At 48.1% G+C, this 17,051-nt stretch overlaps 6 protein-coding genes across 6 annotated transcripts; 1 reads left to right on the forward strand and 5 right to left on the reverse strand.

Moving 5' to 3' along the window:
* Positions 1-322: 322 nt before the first annotated feature.
* On the reverse strand, positions 323-6,275 carry N7495_003556 (putative filament-forming protein (Tpr/p270); the record flags this gene model as incomplete). Its single annotated transcript, XM_057206207.1, has 2 exons — positions 323-5,931; positions 5,984-6,275. 2 exons carry the CDS (start codon positions 6,273-6,275, stop codon positions 323-325), a joined length of 5,901 nt encoding a protein of 1,966 aa, XP_057063887.1.
* A 554-nt stretch (positions 6,276-6,829) lies between these two features.
* On the forward strand, positions 6,830-7,711 carry N7495_003557 (transcription factor TFIIE subunit TFA2; the record flags this gene model as incomplete). The annotated part of the gene is made up of 1 exon (XM_057206208.1): positions 6,830-7,711. The coding sequence occupies one exon, from the start codon at positions 6,830-6,832 to the stop codon at positions 7,709-7,711; it is 882 nt and encodes a 293-aa protein (XP_057063888.1).
* Positions 7,712-8,305: 594 nt separating this feature from the next.
* Positions 8,306-9,212, reverse strand: N7495_003558 (3,4-dihydroxy-2-butanone-4-phosphate synthase RIB3; the record flags this gene model as incomplete). The annotated part of the gene is made up of 3 exons (XM_057206209.1): positions 8,306-8,828; positions 8,929-9,046; positions 9,149-9,212. 3 exons carry the CDS (start codon positions 9,210-9,212, stop codon positions 8,306-8,308), a joined length of 705 nt encoding a protein of 234 aa, XP_057063889.1.
* A 472-nt stretch (positions 9,213-9,684) lies between these two features.
* Positions 9,685-11,686, reverse strand: N7495_003559 (uncharacterized protein; the record flags this gene model as incomplete). The annotated part of the gene is made up of 2 exons (XM_057206210.1): positions 9,685-11,564; positions 11,644-11,686. 2 exons carry the CDS (start codon positions 11,684-11,686, stop codon positions 9,685-9,687), a joined length of 1,923 nt encoding a protein of 640 aa, XP_057063890.1.
* Positions 11,687-12,190: 504 nt separating this feature from the next.
* Positions 12,191-13,849, reverse strand: N7495_003560 (uncharacterized protein; the record flags this gene model as incomplete). Its single annotated transcript, XM_057206211.1, has 2 exons — positions 12,191-13,691; positions 13,764-13,849. The coding sequence occupies 2 exons, from the start codon at positions 13,847-13,849 to the stop codon at positions 12,191-12,193; spliced, it is 1,587 nt and encodes a 528-aa protein (XP_057063891.1).
* A 1,385-nt stretch (positions 13,850-15,234) lies between these two features.
* N7495_003561 (uncharacterized protein) lies at positions 15,235-16,377 on the reverse strand (the record flags this gene model as incomplete). Its single annotated transcript, XM_057206212.1, has 1 exon — positions 15,235-16,377. One exon carries the CDS (start codon positions 16,375-16,377, stop codon positions 15,235-15,237), a length of 1,143 nt encoding a protein of 380 aa, XP_057063892.1.
* Positions 16,378-17,051: the final 674 nt, after the last annotated feature.

Genomic DNA, 17,051 nt, shown 5'->3' on the forward strand with positions numbered 1-17,051 from the left:
GTCTGTATGAGCCGTGCTATCCATTGACTTCTTAGGTGGCTTTGTTATTGTTCGCAGCTTATACCCAATTTATTTCATTCGGCGTGGTAGTAACTAATGAGTCGGCTCCTTAAATACGGCGTAGTTTTACTATTGGACTCTTAAGGTTGATATGAAGAAGATTTTGTAAGATTCTCACACTATGGTATATGAGAAATAGCAGGAACAAAAGAAATAGAAAATAGAAGATGATTCTGTTTTGAGGCAACGCCTTGCATTGTCCTAGGCATTTCACATCAAAAACCATATGTTTTTAGCATTTGAAGGCTCCCCAGCTCCCCCTTCAAGCTCCTCGAGTTTGACCTCCTCCGCGCATCCGCTTTCCAGCACTGCCGCCATCCTGGGCAACCTCGCCCTCCTCACGAGTTCGTTTGCCCCCTGGCACGAATTGCTTAGCTTGGACATTTAGGCCTCCACGATTGGTAGGGCTGGCTTGGTTCTGATTCTGGTGTTGGTTTTGCTGTTGCGCATTGGCAACGTTCTGTCCCCGGCCCTGGCCACCACGTCCACCGCGGCCTCGAGGAAGACCTGACCCACGCTGAGCCTGGCCTTGACCCTGGCCCTGTTGCGACTGCTGTTGATTTTGGAGCTGCTGGTTGACTTGCTCATGTCCTAACTGGGTTTGTTGACCACCGCGGCCGCCGCGGCCTCCCCTCGTTGGAAGTCCGGACTGTAGAGCTCGTAGCATACCCGGTGCGTTGCTAGTCGGGGGCTTGACGGGCAGCGACGAGACTGGTTTGTTCTGATCATTTTGCTGAACCTGACCAAAAGGACTGTTGTTTGTCACTGGGGCAGATTGAGATTGGGTAGCTTGTTGTCCACTCGCAGCGGGTTGCTCCACGGCCGTGGCAACCGGGGCTGGAGTGGGCGCTGGAGTGGGCGCTGGAGCTGGTGCGACTGGTACCTGTTGAACTGCAGCTGGAGCTGGTGCTGAGGAAGACGAAGCGGCTGGCTTGCTAACCGCAGCAGGTTTTGCTGCCTTGGCAATTTCCCACACTTCCACAACGGGCTGCTGTGGAGTCTCCTGAGCCGCCTTCTGAACAACCTCGATCTTGGCTTGCGCAGACTTGAATCGAGTTTCGTTCATACTGAGCCGAGCGGCATACTTTTTATCATTAAGCTCAACAGCAGACTTGACTTTCTCACCCAGCTCTGCCTCGTGACTCTTTTTCAAAGCCTCTCTCTCTAGATTGAAATTGGCCTCCAAAGTGGCTGTGTCACCGTTTGCAGTCCGAGCCTCCTGCTTGTCCTTTTCACGCTCTCTTGCCACCATGGTCCGGATGTTTTGGCGAACAATGTTTTTGACGACCTCGCTCCTAGAGACAAGCTCACGTACCTGAGCATCAGACAGCTCGGGTAAAGTAACACCGGTCTTGGAAGGTGTCGCGGGAACTTGATCGGTAGCTGCACTAGGAGCAACAGTATGCTGTTCACCAGCAGGTCCCTTCTCTTGCTCCTGTCGAGCAGCATTGATCTCAAGCATCTTAGCCTTCAAAGTTTCTTGGAACTGGACCGCTTGTTCCTTAATTTTCGCTTCGTGTTCTGCATCCTTTGCAGCATACAGAGCATCCTTCTCAACAATGGTGGCCTCGAGATGCTGAATTTTCTCCTCGAGCTGCTTGATCTTCAGCTCGTCACCAGGGGCAACTTGAGCTGTCGTAGCAGGGAATTGGGAAGCAGGTGTCGAGTTCACGGGTGCTGGAGTTGCTCCAGTGGAAGAATTGGCAAACTTCGCCTTCAAGCCCTCCAGTTCGATCTTAGTTGCCTTGAGCTCTTCCTGAATGGCCTCTTTCTCTTCCACTACCCCACTGAGCTCCAGTTTCTGAGCCCTGATTTGCGAAGAAAGCTCCTTAGATCGCGCCTTGAACTGTTCAGTAAGTTTATTGCGGAGATCACTAAGACGAGCCTCAGCGTTTTTGGCTTGCTCTTCAAAGGCTGTGGCGCTGGTTTGAAGGGTCTCCACAGAAGACTTGGCCTCATCACGCTCCTTTTCAAGAGTACTGAGCTTTTCTTTGAGTCCTTCCATCTCCGCTGGATCGACTCGATCGTACTTCTGAAGAATGTTTTGAATGCGCTGCTGATAGCGGTCCCGGTCAGCCTGCAGTAATTGCATCTCGCCATCTTTGGCCTCCAAGTTGTTCTCCAATTCATGAATTCGAGTCTCAAGGGGCTCAATTTGTTGAAGTAATTCATCCACGCGAGCCGACTTCTCAGCTAGAGCGCTTTCTGCCTGCTTCACCTGGTTGCGAAGTGTAACACTACTCTCCCGGAACAGATTGAGCTCGTTGAGGGTTTCCAAGAGCTTGTTGTGGTTGAGGGTGTTGTGCTCATTGTCGGCAGCGGCACGACGTTGCTGCTCAAGTTTGAGACGGGTTTCGTCCAGTTGTGCCTGAGTGTAGTCTAGCTGCTGGCGAAGTCGCTTGCCCTCTTGGGTAGAAAGATGATATTGAACTTCCACAATCTCTTTCTCACGACGCAAGAATTTGATGACTTCTTGAAGACCCTCCAGGTTTGGTGCTGATTGCTCGCCTTCCTGTTCATCGTTTTCATGATAATTGGCAGCACGATCACGTTGTAGAGATGAGATCTGAGAGGTAATGTTCTCAAGTTGGGAGTGAAGCACAGTGTTTTGATGAATGACTTCTTCCCGGCGCTTATGCAACTCGGTGAGCTCGCCCTCGTATCTGGCACGCTGTTCGACCCAGCTCTCCTCTTTTTGGGCCAGATCTTTTTTGTAATTCTCTGACTGGGCGCGGAGCTCAGTCACCTCAAGTTTCAACTGATGAGCTTCAGTACGAACAGTCTGAACATTCTTTGCAGCCTCGGCATGCTTCACAAGCTCGCTCTCGTAGTTTTGCTGGGCGTGCTGGGCGATCTCAGCCTGTGCTTTCAAGTCATCCTGGTGGAATTGGGCGGTGGTGATATATCGCTCATTCTCATCCTTCAATCGAGTGATTTCTGACTGGAGGATAGCTTTCTGCTCCTCGACGTGACGTGTGGCTTCGCCTTGCTCGTCGCGGAGCTTGGAAACCTCTGTGTTTGTAGCTGCAAGCTCAGCGGAGATTTCTTCAACCCGAGACTCGAGATCATTGATTGTCTTGTTCTTCTCTTCGATAAGAAGATCTGTCTCATCGCGGTATTGTGCATGTGTCTCAGACTCAGATTCCATACGCTCCTCTGTGGATTGGCTGATGGCTTGGTATTCTTCAACACGTTCTTTAGCATGCGCAAGTTCACCCTTCGCTAGGTCTAAGTCACGCTTGAGTTCCGACACTTCAATGGCGAGTTCCTGTTCTCTAGTCAGCCCGCTGGAATCTTCCGAGCTTTGGGCAACAGTAGGAATATCAGTCCAAGCGGCAGAAACAGCTGGGCGTGACTGAAGAACCTGAATACGTTCCTCGGCACTCTTGAGTTCAACAGCAAGTTCATCAACACGGGACTGAAGGTGATCGCGCGTAGTCTTTATCGCGACCAATTCCTCCCGTACGGAGCCCAGGCTAGCAACCAGATCGTCGATACGCTTCTGACTCTGTTGGTGTTCATACTCCCGGCGCATAGTTGCCTTCTTCGAATCCTCGACCTCGTTACTGAGCTTTCGTTTAGTCGATTGTAGCTCCGATTCGAGGGATTCAACACTGGACTGAAGGCGGCGACGATTTTCGGCTTCAGTATGCTCACGCTCGTTCTGAAGAGTTTGCAAGTTTGCATTCAATGAGTCAAGTCGGTTGCGCTCATTTCGGAGATTCTCCAAGTCCTCAACCAAGCGTTTCTCAATGCTTTTCCAAAGATCTTTTTCGGCCTTCAGGTTTGCAGTCTCTCTCTGCAGACTCTCAACAAGGCCCTTGGCTTCGACTAGATCCTCGGCAGCTTGTTGTGTACGGAGTTCCTGGCGATTGGCATTTTCAAAGAGAGTAGTAAAGCGCTTGTGGAGATCGCCGTTCTCACTCTTGAGCATGCTGAAATTGTTCTGAAGAAGTTCAGCACGTTGAGTAGCAGCCGCAAGTTGACTGCTTGAACGGCTGATTTCGCTTTGCAGTTCACTGTTCTTCCGCGAAAGCTCATTAACCTGCTGTCGAAGAGCTGTGTGGTCGGTTGATGTCTCCTCACGATATGAGTCAAAGTGCGCCTGCAACTTGCGAAGCAGTTCCGCGTAATCTGTGTTGTTGTTCGACTGCCCATCAGGGGCACCTGCAGGAACTGCACCAAGTGGAACAGACTGCGAAAATATTGATGCCTCGCCAATGGTTTGCCGCCTATGAGTTAGCATGCTACGGAAGGTATCACGCTCCTTAACGTAACTCTTCGATTGCGCAAGAAGGTTGGCAATCTCGTCACGATAAGTTTGCACACGAATCCTGAGGTCCTTAAGTTCTTCGGCTTCTTGTTGTCGGACTGCGTCCTTGGCACGAGTTTCATCACCTTCCAGCTTATCGCTCAGTTCACGAATCATGCGTCGAAGAGTGATGTTTTGCTCTTGAAGCTCGTGGAGATCCTTGAAAGCAGTAAGGTTCCGGGTAATGAAACGGCCAGTTTCGCTTAATTCAGCGGCAGAATCTTCGATTTCATTACGAGCGATCTTCTCAAGTTCTTCACGGTCATAATCTTCACCCTTCTTCGTAATAGCCACTTCCAGAACGAGAACCTTGACTTGAGTGCTCAAATCACGAAGCTGCTGGCGAAGAATAACACCTTCGCGGGTGAGGCCCTCGACCTGACCCTGCCATTTGCGCGACTCCTTTATGGCGCTGTCTCGTTCTTTTCCGGCAGCTTCCAAGATACCAGACATGTCCACGATTGCTTCCTCTAGACGGGCATGATCCGCACGTAGCTCATCAATCTCTGGCTTGCTTGATTCAAGTTCCTGCATCATCTCGTCGAGGGCAGTTCGTAATTCTTGGCTGGTACGTTGCTCGGCGGCCAGAATATCACGCATGCGCTCGTATTCGGTGTACATCTGGGTGAAAGTAAGACCATTCTTAGTGCGAATGGCCCGAGGGGTAGACGTGCTTCCTGGTGTTCCTGGGCGCATGGGAGTGCTTGGCCCGAGTCCGTTCAAAGATCGAGCAGGACTCATAGACCTATGCCGCCCGCGTTCGGATTCGAGTTGACCCACGGCTACTTCAAGCTCGGCCACGCGACGTTCGGCAGCCTGCTTGTCAGAGTTCTCGGTTTCAATTTCGACACGCAAGCGTGAGATCACCTCGGCGGCATGGTCTTTCGCCTTTTGAAGTTCGAGCTGACATTCCTGAACACGTTGCTTTGCAGTTTCGGCGGAAGATCCCTGCAGCTCGGCTAGTCTGTTGGAACTATCGAGTTCAATGCGGAAGGACTCGGTAGCTTGGATAAGATCTTCCTTCAGCTGACTGTTGGCGGCAATCGACTCCTCGAAGCGCTGTTCAGTTTCGTCCAGACGACTCTTGAGAGAATTTTCGCTACGCCGGAGAGAATCAATCGTGGCGTTTGCCTCTTCGTTTTCACGTTGTAGCTGAGCGATCCGTGCACTCTTCTCCTTGCGGAACTTGATATGCTCGGCGCTCTTGGTCTTCAGCTCGGCGTCGAACCATTCGTTGTTTTTCTTGGTGAGATCTAGCTCCTGTTGAAGGCTCTGCTCCCGGAAACGTGCACTACCAGCAGCAGAGTTTGCATTTTGGAGGTTCTGCTCAGCGGTCGACAGTTCGCGGCGCAACTCGAGAGTCTTCTTGTGCTGGGTTGATAATTCTTCCGCCAATTGATCATAAGCCGCAGACTTTGACTCAAGTAGAGCAAGGGTTTCTCGATTCGATGCCTCAAGGGACGTAATGCGGGATTTGAGTGAGCTCACTTCAGTTTCGTTGGTGGTCGTTGACGATTTGAGGTTTGAAATCTCGGATTCAAGGGTGGATCGCGTATTCTCTGTTGAATGTTAAAGCAAGAAAGAAGTGCTGTTTTTTCAAAATATACTTACCTGACTCATGCAACTTCTTCCTCAGTTCTTCTACTTCAGAATGTCCCTTTTCCACCGTTTTTTTCAAGACCTTGGTCTTTGATTCGTTACTGCGAACCGCATTTTCGAGCTCTACTTCAAGGCGAAGTTTATCGGACTTGAGGTTGTCAAACTCGTTTGCCTTGGCTGCGATCGAATTCAAAACTTGATTAACAAGCTCAATGGTTGGAGCTTGGGTGAGGGTAGAAAGTGTTGTCTCCGGGATGGAGAAATGAGAAGACAAATAAGGGAGGTCGATGGCGGTGTCTGCCATGATGGGGGAATTGCCGCAAATAACGAGTAGTTGGAGGTGTGGATGGTGATGCGAAGCTCAAGCGAAGCTCAGTCCGTAAAGACTGACGCGCAATTTGTATAGCTCAGAGAGGTACACAGCGCAGGCAAGACAGCCCTATGACATGGCGAGTTGGCCAAAAGAATGTAGTGTCGCAAAATTAAAGCAAGCGACAAAGGGGATTTGATGGGGGAGACAATGGGGAGTTGAGAGATTCCAAAGCGCGGAACACGCTTTGGCACGCTTTCATCGCAGACAATAGAAGTCACATGACCGACCATCCAATCTCTTGTACTTCGACTTTTGGTTTCACTTCGACTTCTGAACACTCGAGGCAGAGTAATTAATCTCTCACCTTCTAATTAATTTCTTTGATTAAACCCTTGTCCCTGTGCGACCTTTTCCTTCGCCGCATCTCCTATGACCTGAGCTGTTTAAAAAGACAGAGCTTCCAGCTCGTACGCGACAGCCAGCAACACCTCCGTTCGCTTACTTTCACCCTCTAACCTCCAGTGCGGAACTTGGTCTCAATAATCATGTCGTACCTTCAAAAAGAGCTCAAAAGCTTCACAGCGAGCGTCGTGGAGTCGGCAAACCGCATGCCTCAACAGCGTCGAGTGGTTAACAATAACCCACTCTCTGGCAGCAGTTCGCAGGTACCCTCATCTGTGCCAACTCCTTCGTCGTCCAGCGAACACAAGAAAAAGAGACATGATGTTGACATCGTTTACTCTCAGCCGGCCAACACGGGAACTGGCAAGGATATCATGACTCAGGTCCTTTTTGCTATCGAACACATGAAGTCTAAGGGTGTGGCTCTCAAGTTTGCGGATATCGTATCTTATTTGTCCCTCCAACACCGCGCGCATGATCAAGGGTACGTTCAGGCCCTTAGAAGCATCTTGCAGATGCACGAGAAGGTCGAATACGACCCCAGCGGCGCGAACGATGAAGGCACCTTCAGATTTCGCCCCCCTCACAACGTTCGCACCGCTGAACAACTGCTTCAAAAACTACAGGCTCAGACTACTGCAGCTGGTATGAGTGTACGTGAACTTCGGGAGGGTTGGCCGAATGTTGAGGAAACCATCAATCAGATGGAAAAGGAGGGCAAGCTGCTCGTGACTCGAAATAAGAAGGATGATCATGCTAAAATGATCTGGGCGAATGATCCTTCTCTTATCGAGCATTTCGACGACGAGTTCAAACAGATTTGGGATAAAATCAAGATTCCAGATGTGCAGGCTGTCAAAGAAGAGTTGGAACGAGCCGGTATTACACCCACAAACAAGAACAAGGTGATTAAACCACGTCCGCGGATGGAGTCGAAGAAGGTCAAGAAGCCCCGGCGCAGTGGGAAGACAACCAATACTCATATGACGGGTATCTTGCGAGACTACTCACACTTAAAGCGGTAAGGAACTACATGCAAGAAGACTACGAGGCAAGCAGGAGGCGCTATCTCGAGGTGCCATCTCCATAAACAAGCGAGCGTTCTATTTCGCTGTCCTTTCTATTTCTCAAATTCCCTAAATTAAGTTATCTAACGATAACCTAATCCAAGCCCCCGTCTTCTTACATTCTTCTATAGTCTATTAAATAGAGTAGAAAGATGACCAATACGCCAACGTCTCACAGACCTCAATGATTACCTAACTCATTTAATCTCTGGCTCGTGTATTTCTCAGTAGTTTCTGCTTGCTAGTGTCCCGTAAGAGACTTGGAAAGGCCTCTAATTCTACGGGATACGCAATAACAGAATATCCCATGTTCATAAGTATTCAGTACATAGCCGTCCTTTATTGGATGATACTAGTAGCAATATGGTCGAGCCAAGGTTACCTGGGTACCTAGGTATCTCTTACATTCAAATCCAGCCCGTATCAGAGTTGAATTCTTGATTCACCATTCGGTCAAAATCGAACGACTTTTGTCAATTCATATAAAGATATCCATGATGTACAGCGGAAAGATCAAATTGAGTATACACACCAAAAAGAGCAGAGACCAAATCATTGCCGCCCATTCGTAGCAGATCCAGTCCCTTCGGTTTTTTCCAGGTAATCGACTAGATCCTCAATAGTACACACCTTAATGCCCCAACGTTTCCCAAAGGCAAGACACGCATCCCGGCGCATCATTCCGTTATTTCCCTGAATCTCCGCAACACCCTCAACAACGTCACCACCTTCAACCAGCTCGGCAATAACAGCAGCTTGCACCTTTCCAGTAAGCCGACAGAACTCCACACCAGCCTCAGTATGGCCATTGCGCTCGCGGACACCACCAGGGCGTGCTTGCAACGGAATAATGTGACCTGGTCTGCGGAAGGAATCAGGATGAGCGTCCTTTGAGGCCAGGGTGCGACATGTGAGTGCACGGTCTTGCGCAGAGATTCCAGTTGTCACGGAATCGTCACTGGAGTCAATTGTAATGGTGTAGGCGGTACATTTGGGGTCCTCGTTTGTGGCCACCATTTGAGGTAATGCCAGACGAGTGGCTATCTCTGGGGTAATTGGTGCACAAATTAATCCGCTACAGGAAAATTGACATGATCAGAAATCGATAAGCTTGAAGAGGAGGCACATTTTCTTGCACCGATTTTCCCGCACGAAAGGTAGATTGGCGTACTAACCTTGTATGGCGCACCAAAAATGCCATCTGAGCTGCTGTAATTGCTTCGGCTGCAATTATAAGATCACCCTCATTCTCTCGGTCTTGTGAATCAAGAACAATAATGAATTCACCATCCTCTATGGTGAGTCACTGTTAGTAGTGAAATCGATAGCGAAGTCTGCATGAAGTCCAATGCTGCAGTATAGAGATGGAGAACTTCGATTGAGGTTGGAACTCACTAAATGCCGCAATTGTGTCCTCAATTGAGTTAAATTGATGCACAGGGTCTGTGGGGGAAGGCATCTCGGGCAGTGTGTATGGCTTATAAGCGTTCTTTATGCTTCTCACAAGACAAATTTCGAAATTAAAAGCAAGAAAAACTGACGAAGTGGAATTAAATCAGAAGGAAGACGAAGACTGTTCTAGAAAGTTTACAGCGGAAGTTGGCCGTAATCACTAAGCTAACGCTTACAAGTGCATTTGTCACGGGCATGTCGCGATCGCGGGGGGCCGGCGGTGGCAGATGGCAGTATCTCGGTGCTCGGTGCTCGGATGTCGGCCTCGGGGTTTCGTTGTTCTTGGCCTAATACGGGATATTGCAATCTTTAATATTCCTTGGAAGATGGCGAAATCTACCGTATGATACAGTTCGGCTGTAATATGTATGCTCTAGATATTCAGTATCTATCTGTTCCAAGGTTCCCATATCAAGATGCCGGTATAATTATCAGTCTCGCTTCGCTCAACAAAAAGAAATCAAATATTTAAAAATCTATCAGTATGTCCCCATCCATCGTACTTCATCAGCTTGTCTCGCGAGAGCTCGGCGCATTGTCTCGATATATCTCTGCTCCTTCTCCCAATCATCGCGCTGCTTATGCCGCATTGCTTCTCGAGTTTCTTCATCAACCTCAGCATGCATGAACCAGTCGTCTTCCTCTTCCTCTATGCCCGTTTCACAACTAGCACTAATGGAGAATTTGACACGACCAATGCGTTCTCCAGTCCATATTAAAAGTTCATCTCCAGTAAGATTTCCTCCGGTAGGAAGAATCTTACGTGCAACCTCGCTGCCCTGATTTGACTGAGAAGTCTGACCACCAAAACTTCCAATCGTTGATGGCTCACCAGGCCGGGGAAATGGACGCGGTGAGTCATAACTATTGATGTTCCAGCGGCGGACCTCTGACCGGCCGTTACGCTCAGCCCATTTGATATTGCCATCGAGATCAGAGTACACGAGTCGATTCCCGTGAGATGCCACAGATAGCAATTTGGAGCTAGCTGCACTTTGACGATTATTATAAGCTGGAACCAGGGTCGAAGTTCCCTCTAATGGGTCACTTTGGGAGTCCTTGGATGATGAATCGAGACTGTAGAGCTCTAGAGACCCTCGTCCATTGTACTCGCCACATGCCACGACACTATGAGTGGTTGGATAAGTTGAGTCGGAGAAGGGAAACTGCGGTCCTGGAGCGGATGCAAGCCCGCATAACCGGCCACCGGAATGAACAGTACTTTCGAGGCGGGGGAAGAAGCGGCGATCATAACAAAGAATACTAGGGAAGCGGCCTGCGAGAATAATGGTGTTTACATGCGGGGCCGGCGGGTGAAGAATAGAAAGAGGACCAGGTTGAAAGAGAGGTGCATAGTTTTCATTTTCAGATGGACCTGGACTGCGAATCCTATGAGGAGGTAACCCGTTTGATTGGAGCCGAATTTGTGGTGAGTCTGGATAAGTGAAGATTCCCAACTCTGGAATTTTAGACACAGAGTCCTCGCATCGCAGACTGATCGCCTCATCCTCTTCAACCGCAGATAATCTTGAGTCATAGATATGCAGGCTAACAGTAGTAGCTAGGGTCAGTGGTACTGAGTAATCGGTCTCTTGTGACATAGTCCAAACTGTCCAAGGATAGCGCTGTTGAGAAATTACCCTTAAAGTCTCCAGGTCGACCTCATTGAGAACGTTTCCAACGGCTAGATAGGCTCTTCGTTGAAAAGAATCCACATTTACCCCTTCACAGTGGTCTCGCCGTGAGTGGTTAGCCAAAAGTATACTTGGTTCACTTATACCAGCAATCCTCCCCCTGGTCAATTGTGAATCGGCACTGTGGGAATGATTCAGATCCCAAATGCAAACACTTCCATCTTCGAGAGGTGCAACAATCTTATTCTGTCTCGTAGCAGTCCAGTCTCTCAGAAGTCCCATACCCTTAACATCATTAGGGATACGCTCTCGACTCTCGCCATCTTGTATCGTGGGATGTTGTACCCATGAGAGTGACACAGGACCATGCCGAGCAATGTATTCTGAATACCAATCCACATGCTCCCCCTCAATCGATGAATCCCAATCCGCTGCCGCCCTTGCCAAATCACAAGGCGCCAAACCCCGAAGCTTATCGAAACCATTGTCCCCTGCTTGTGGAGCTACGGGCTGAATAAGATCACGTAGTGAATTTTGCCCAAGGATATTCAAAGTTGCAGTGGGATGTGTGAGGCTTTCCGATATCCGCCCTGAGGGGCGAGATGCTTGTATAGCAGCCCATGACTGCTCATAGCAGTGTATTTTCCATGGGGCATTATCTCGACCGAGACTGAAAAGCTTCTTGCAAACAGATTGTAGCTGCACCTTCTCTCGCGGGGTGAGAACTGGTTATCGCGAACTAATCAGCGTTCGGGAGCGGTGAAATGGGGGGGGGGGGGGGGGGGGGGGTTCGGCGGCGCTTACAATCTATGATCTTGTTAAGGATCTCTACCGGAAGGTTTTCCATGAGGAAAGAGTATACTGTAGCATCAAGGGCACATGGAAGGAGAAAGGAGAAATGAGAATAGGACGGCGAGTGGAGATGAGATTTAAGCTTACCTTCCCCACGATCTACACTGAGGTCACGTGGTGTGGGGGCGAAACAGTCGACAATAATGAATGATATTCATATGGTTCAAAGGTGCCCAAATAACTGTGCAAGCCATCCAAATTCCGCAGTCTCGGTATATTGCTTGTTTGAACTTATTGACTACTCAATCCATGGATTCTGCTCTTTGGGAGTACGTTCAAATGTGTTCATATCTGAAGGCTGTGATGGCATCTTAGTATGCCTCGAAGCCCGGAAGCTATAAAAATCAAGGATATATCGCCGTATAAAATAAATCGAAACGGCCTAGGGATAAAAATCCCGCCCGGGCGCTGCACTAGAAAGTCATAACTTATCATCAAAACGAAAAGTAAAAAAAAAAAAAAAAAAAGAACCGCTGTATTAAAGACCGCAACAGGCTCATCATTCATCAGGCATGTAGACGGCCTCCTTGCAAAGGATTGCCACTTTTTTAAAGAATCGGCGCCATTCCAAGGGGTCACCCTTAATCTTGGCAAATTCCACTTCAAATACACCCTCGGCGACACATTCAATGAGGATTTTACCCTGAAGTTGGCACATCCGGCCATCTTTGGCAATGACACGAATCATAGCGGAAGTATCCCCGTTATGTACGGCAGAAACCGTGGGAACTGGAACGCCAAGCCGATGAAGAGCTTCACAGACCAAAGGTACAAGCAGTTTGAGTTCCCAGGCGGAGTAGAAGCGTGTCATAGTGCGTGAGGGAATGATATCTTGGAACTTCCGGGCATTCTGAGTTCGGCTTAAAGGTACGGATGGCTGTTGTGAAAATTGTGACATGGACGGCTCGTCCTCAAAGTGGCCTGCCATGACAATATCCTGGAATGCAAACGGCTTACCCACAGGTTGTGTGGAGGACAATTCAGCCGACGCGTACGGCGTGTCCCAGTCCATCACCATACCGCCTCCCAGCATCTCTGGCTGAGTGGATGAAAATGCCTCATGGCCGCCGTCCAGGTCCATATCACTTTGACTGCCACATCTGCGCCTCTGTGGAAGGGGGTCTTGACTGAAGTCGATGTGCAATGACTCGAACATTGATGTAGCAAGGTTGATAGGGTCTCTCAATTTACCATCGGATGAAAGGTATTTGTTTGACCGGGTATACCATGGATGTCTTCGCACATCCTCCAGTGAGAAGCGACCCTTGGGATCTATGGTCAACATACCTCGCAGTAGAGACAACGTTGATGCAGGTAGCTTCTGCCACAATTCATCTGTTGTCCTTGCATTTGTAGCGATGTATTCGTGAAATTCATAACTGTCATTGGTGGGACTGTCCCAGGGTGTATTGCCTGCAAGGAGAACAAAAAGGACAATTCCGCAGGACCAGATATCAACCAAATGTGGATAATACCCTGAACCCTTGGCATGGCCCCGAGTACTACAGGTAATGACCTCTGGTGCAATGTATGGTGGACTGCCACAGAATGTGGTAGATAGCTTCCTGGTTCCCTTGTATTCGAACAGTGCTGCCAAGCCGAAATCTGCAATTTTCAAATTTCCATCACCGGTGAGCAACATGTTCTCGGGTTTAATATCTCGGTGTCCAACACCCTTGGAATGCATGAAGCTGACAGCACTGATAAGCTGTGAGAAGTAGACATGTGCGACATCTTCTCCTACACCCTCGTCAGCTTCGATCTTGTCAAAAAGGTCACCACCCTCGGCCAATTCCATCGCAATCCATCGCCAGATATCATCCTCGCCCGTCTGATAGAAGCTTATAATATTATTATGGCCAGTGACGTGTCGATGAACGGTGACTTCGAGCTGCAATTGTCGTGCACTGATCTTTCCATGTCGCGCGGCGTAGTCCTTGTGGATATACTTAACGGCGAAGACGGGATTGTCCGAGTCCAAGGGACAGGCTTTTTTGATGCTTGAAGGAAAATCAATCTATCAGCTTCTTCATTTCGAGAACAAATGATTGGAGTGTTCAATAAGTACTCACCAGGCATAAGCTCCTTGGCCGATTGTCTTGCTGACAATGCGAAAGGGCACGTCGCATGGCAGCGGAGCTAACTGAGAGTGCTGCATAGTGAAAGTTATTAATGAGAGAAATAAATGAAGAAAGAACTTTAGGGCATGATGAAAAGAGTGGGATGAAGAGAAGCAAGGCAGCAAGGCGACAACCTTGGGAACTTGGAAGTAAGGGCAGAGAGAAAGAGAAGATCGCGGAACGCGGACCACTTTAGCCCTTTTCGGGTAATCTGTTTATGATGGCCAATGTACAGTAACAGTAATACTGCGTGAAGAATAGAACAAAATGGGGATTACACAATAGAAGGACACAGTACTCTTAAGTTTTTCCAATATCTCGACTTTCAATTAATTATTGATCAATTTTCTTCCAAGCTAAGACCCGCAAGCAATCGCACTAGATTAGATCGCCTGGCCTGTGCTCCTATACTCTCAGTGTTTCTTCAAGAATGATTATTTCAGGGAAGGCCACTTCTAAGGTTTTCACTATGAAGCAAACTGATAAGTATTTGATGAGAATGTCTCCTTTAATCAGAGCCGAATCCTACAAGTGATATTTCCAAAGTTCTATCAGACCGACCTAGTCACCTCTTCAACTGCATATACATCACTAACACTTCCATTTAGCCAGCCCTATGCTTTGTTTGACTTTGACAAGAGTCAAATCATCGCCGAGTTTTCTTGCGGCCCCTGAAGTGCATATCAACTCAACATCACACGTTAAGCTGAGCTGCAGATTTGGCTGTACCAACCTGCTGGATCCATTGTAAATCGGCACCTTGGGGGAAGACCAGGCACTTCCTGTTGCACTTGGTGAAGCTGGTGCCTTCGAATTTATTTACACTGGTGGCCCGCGGTCCGCGGTCCGCCTGCTCTGTACCGACGTTTGAGTATAGTAATGATATTCAAAGGTTCCTCCGATGAAACAATTAGTCGAATAGGATCTCAAGTCATCAGAAGCATCCGAGATCTGAGATGGTGATATAATGGTCGGCTTCCGGCATGGTGGTCTGGTTAGAAGATCAAGATCTGCGAATGAGTGGAGGTTTGGATGATCAAGGAGGCTAGTGGGGGTTTAATCCCTAAAGTCACTACCTAGTGATACAGGGAACAGGGACGTCCTAGCTAGTCTGGGAACCTAGCTAAATCATGGAGTATGGTAGATGCAGTCAAAGTCCGTCCTCTAGGGACTGTATGGGAGAAAGGAAGGAGAACCAAGGGGTAACTCAAGAAGGTAAAGGGAGTCTGATGGTCTAATCTCTCAACTGAATGATTAAATACACAATCTCCACTAATGTCAGGTGACCTAGTCCCCCACTACACTAGGTAATGATCTAAAAATTTGCATAAAGAATCTGAGGACATTGAGTCGGCATAATCGAAATTTGACTTGCTCATAGAATTAAGTAGGTCCCAAAGTAACAACATTGTCGTTTCGATCTTTAACATGGCGATCCTTGTAGCCAGTTGCAAATAGCAAGCTTAGGTGGCACACCCGCTAGATCCCCAACCGCACGTATATTGCCCAGTCTGAGAATTCTTGCTTTCACGTTCTTTGCCACAGTTCCTGGCTTTTGTAAAGCGGATTCAAACGACATCAAATATGCTGCAAGCCCGGCAACAGTTGGCGCAGCAAAAGAAGTGCCTTCTACTCTCACGGTATTAGACTCTGTGCCATGAGCGCACTCGATTCCAATTTTGCTGTTAACTGCTCCTGGAGCCGAGATATCCACTAGGGATCCACCCTTAGTGAACTTCGATGGGTAACCATTGACATCAACTGACCCAACGACAATAACGTTCGGTAATTCTTTAGCAAAGAGCGCAGGATACTGGTCCACTTCAGTCCGGCCAAAGTCTCCATTATTCCCTGCAGCAAATACCATAACAACGTCCAAGTCGTATATCTCCTTATATAGAGCTCGGTAAGTCTCTAGTTGGTCACCTAAATCATTTGCTGTTCCAATTAAATAGCTGAAGTTCACAACTGCCACAAAATTTGAGTTCATTCTCCTCTTCGCTTTGATATCGTGGATGATAACTCTCAACCCTGCTTTCATCCATTCCCGGTCTTGTAAATCGATCCACGGCACCATAAGGAGATCAGCCCCCTTAGCCACTCCGAATTTATGACCTATTATCTTATCTGCGACACAGGTTCCATGCCAAGATGGATCTGTTGTCGGTGGGGGGTCGAGTATTGACCTATAGGGATATAGCCACCTAATGGTGCCTTTTCGCACCCCAGGGAATGATTGAGTAAACTCATCGTGTTGCAGATTGATGCCACTGTCATGGACATATACTGTGACTCCAGATCCAGCAAAATTCATAAAGGTGTAATCTTCAAGCTTATCTAACTCGGTTTCAAGAGGCTGCGAAATGAACTTCATTTCATCGTTCTCAGTATCCTGGAATAACAACTTCACTGCGTTATCTCGTGCAGAAATGTGATCCAGGGGCTCTTCTCCATCGTGAAGAGTGCCGTTGTCCAAGGTATAGTCGGGTATAACCAAAGCTGCGACATTGGAGGCTTGAGATTGGATATATACGGCCAGGAAAATTGTTGAATATGATAGAAGCATCTGGAGGTAACGTATTCCAAGTTAGCTAATTTAGAGGTTCCAGATGATCATCAACCTGTTGTTACCTTGAATATACCTGCCCGGGTGATGAAGGCTGCTGCTTCCTAGCCTGGTGTCCTAAGTCGACTCTTAAGTTATGACTTCACTTCGGAATGAGACAAAGATTATATAATATTATAGTATGAACCGATTTTTCTTTCTGGGATATCAGACTGAAGGATGCTTCTATAGGGCGGATAGGGGCCGAAGGAAGCTATTAATATAATTGGTATGCAGGATCCATAATTACGGAAACTACCACCAGGATACTCCTATGACTTGTATCAAGATGCTATCTTAAGAATAGGGAAAACGGGGTTTGTTCCTTTTGCTCTATGGCCTAGAAGCGGGCCAGTTTTCTTTTCACTTAGGGCTTAAGGATCTAGGCTGGATCTTCATAGATCCATTAGTTCCCAGGGTCCCAGATTATTCCAGAATTACAAAATTTTCTCCATGGGCAATGGTCTTGTGGCTTGTCCTAGAATAGCACGCAATGGCATACTGTGCGATCTAGTTGATGCCGAAAATCCCAAAGGAGGGATAGAATGGAAGGTCCCGAGTTCTATAGAGTAGTCCCTGATGCTGCGGTACCTGAAGATACTTCCAGGAAAGACCCCACAATGCCTAAATACTCA

The sequence above is a fragment of the Penicillium taxi genome, assembly GCF_028828555.1.
Source record: "Penicillium taxi strain IBT 34144 chromosome Unknown utg000003l_segment0_segment0, whole genome shotgun sequence".
NCBI classification, from domain to species: Eukaryota; Fungi; Ascomycota; class Eurotiomycetes; order Eurotiales; family Aspergillaceae; genus Penicillium; species Penicillium taxi.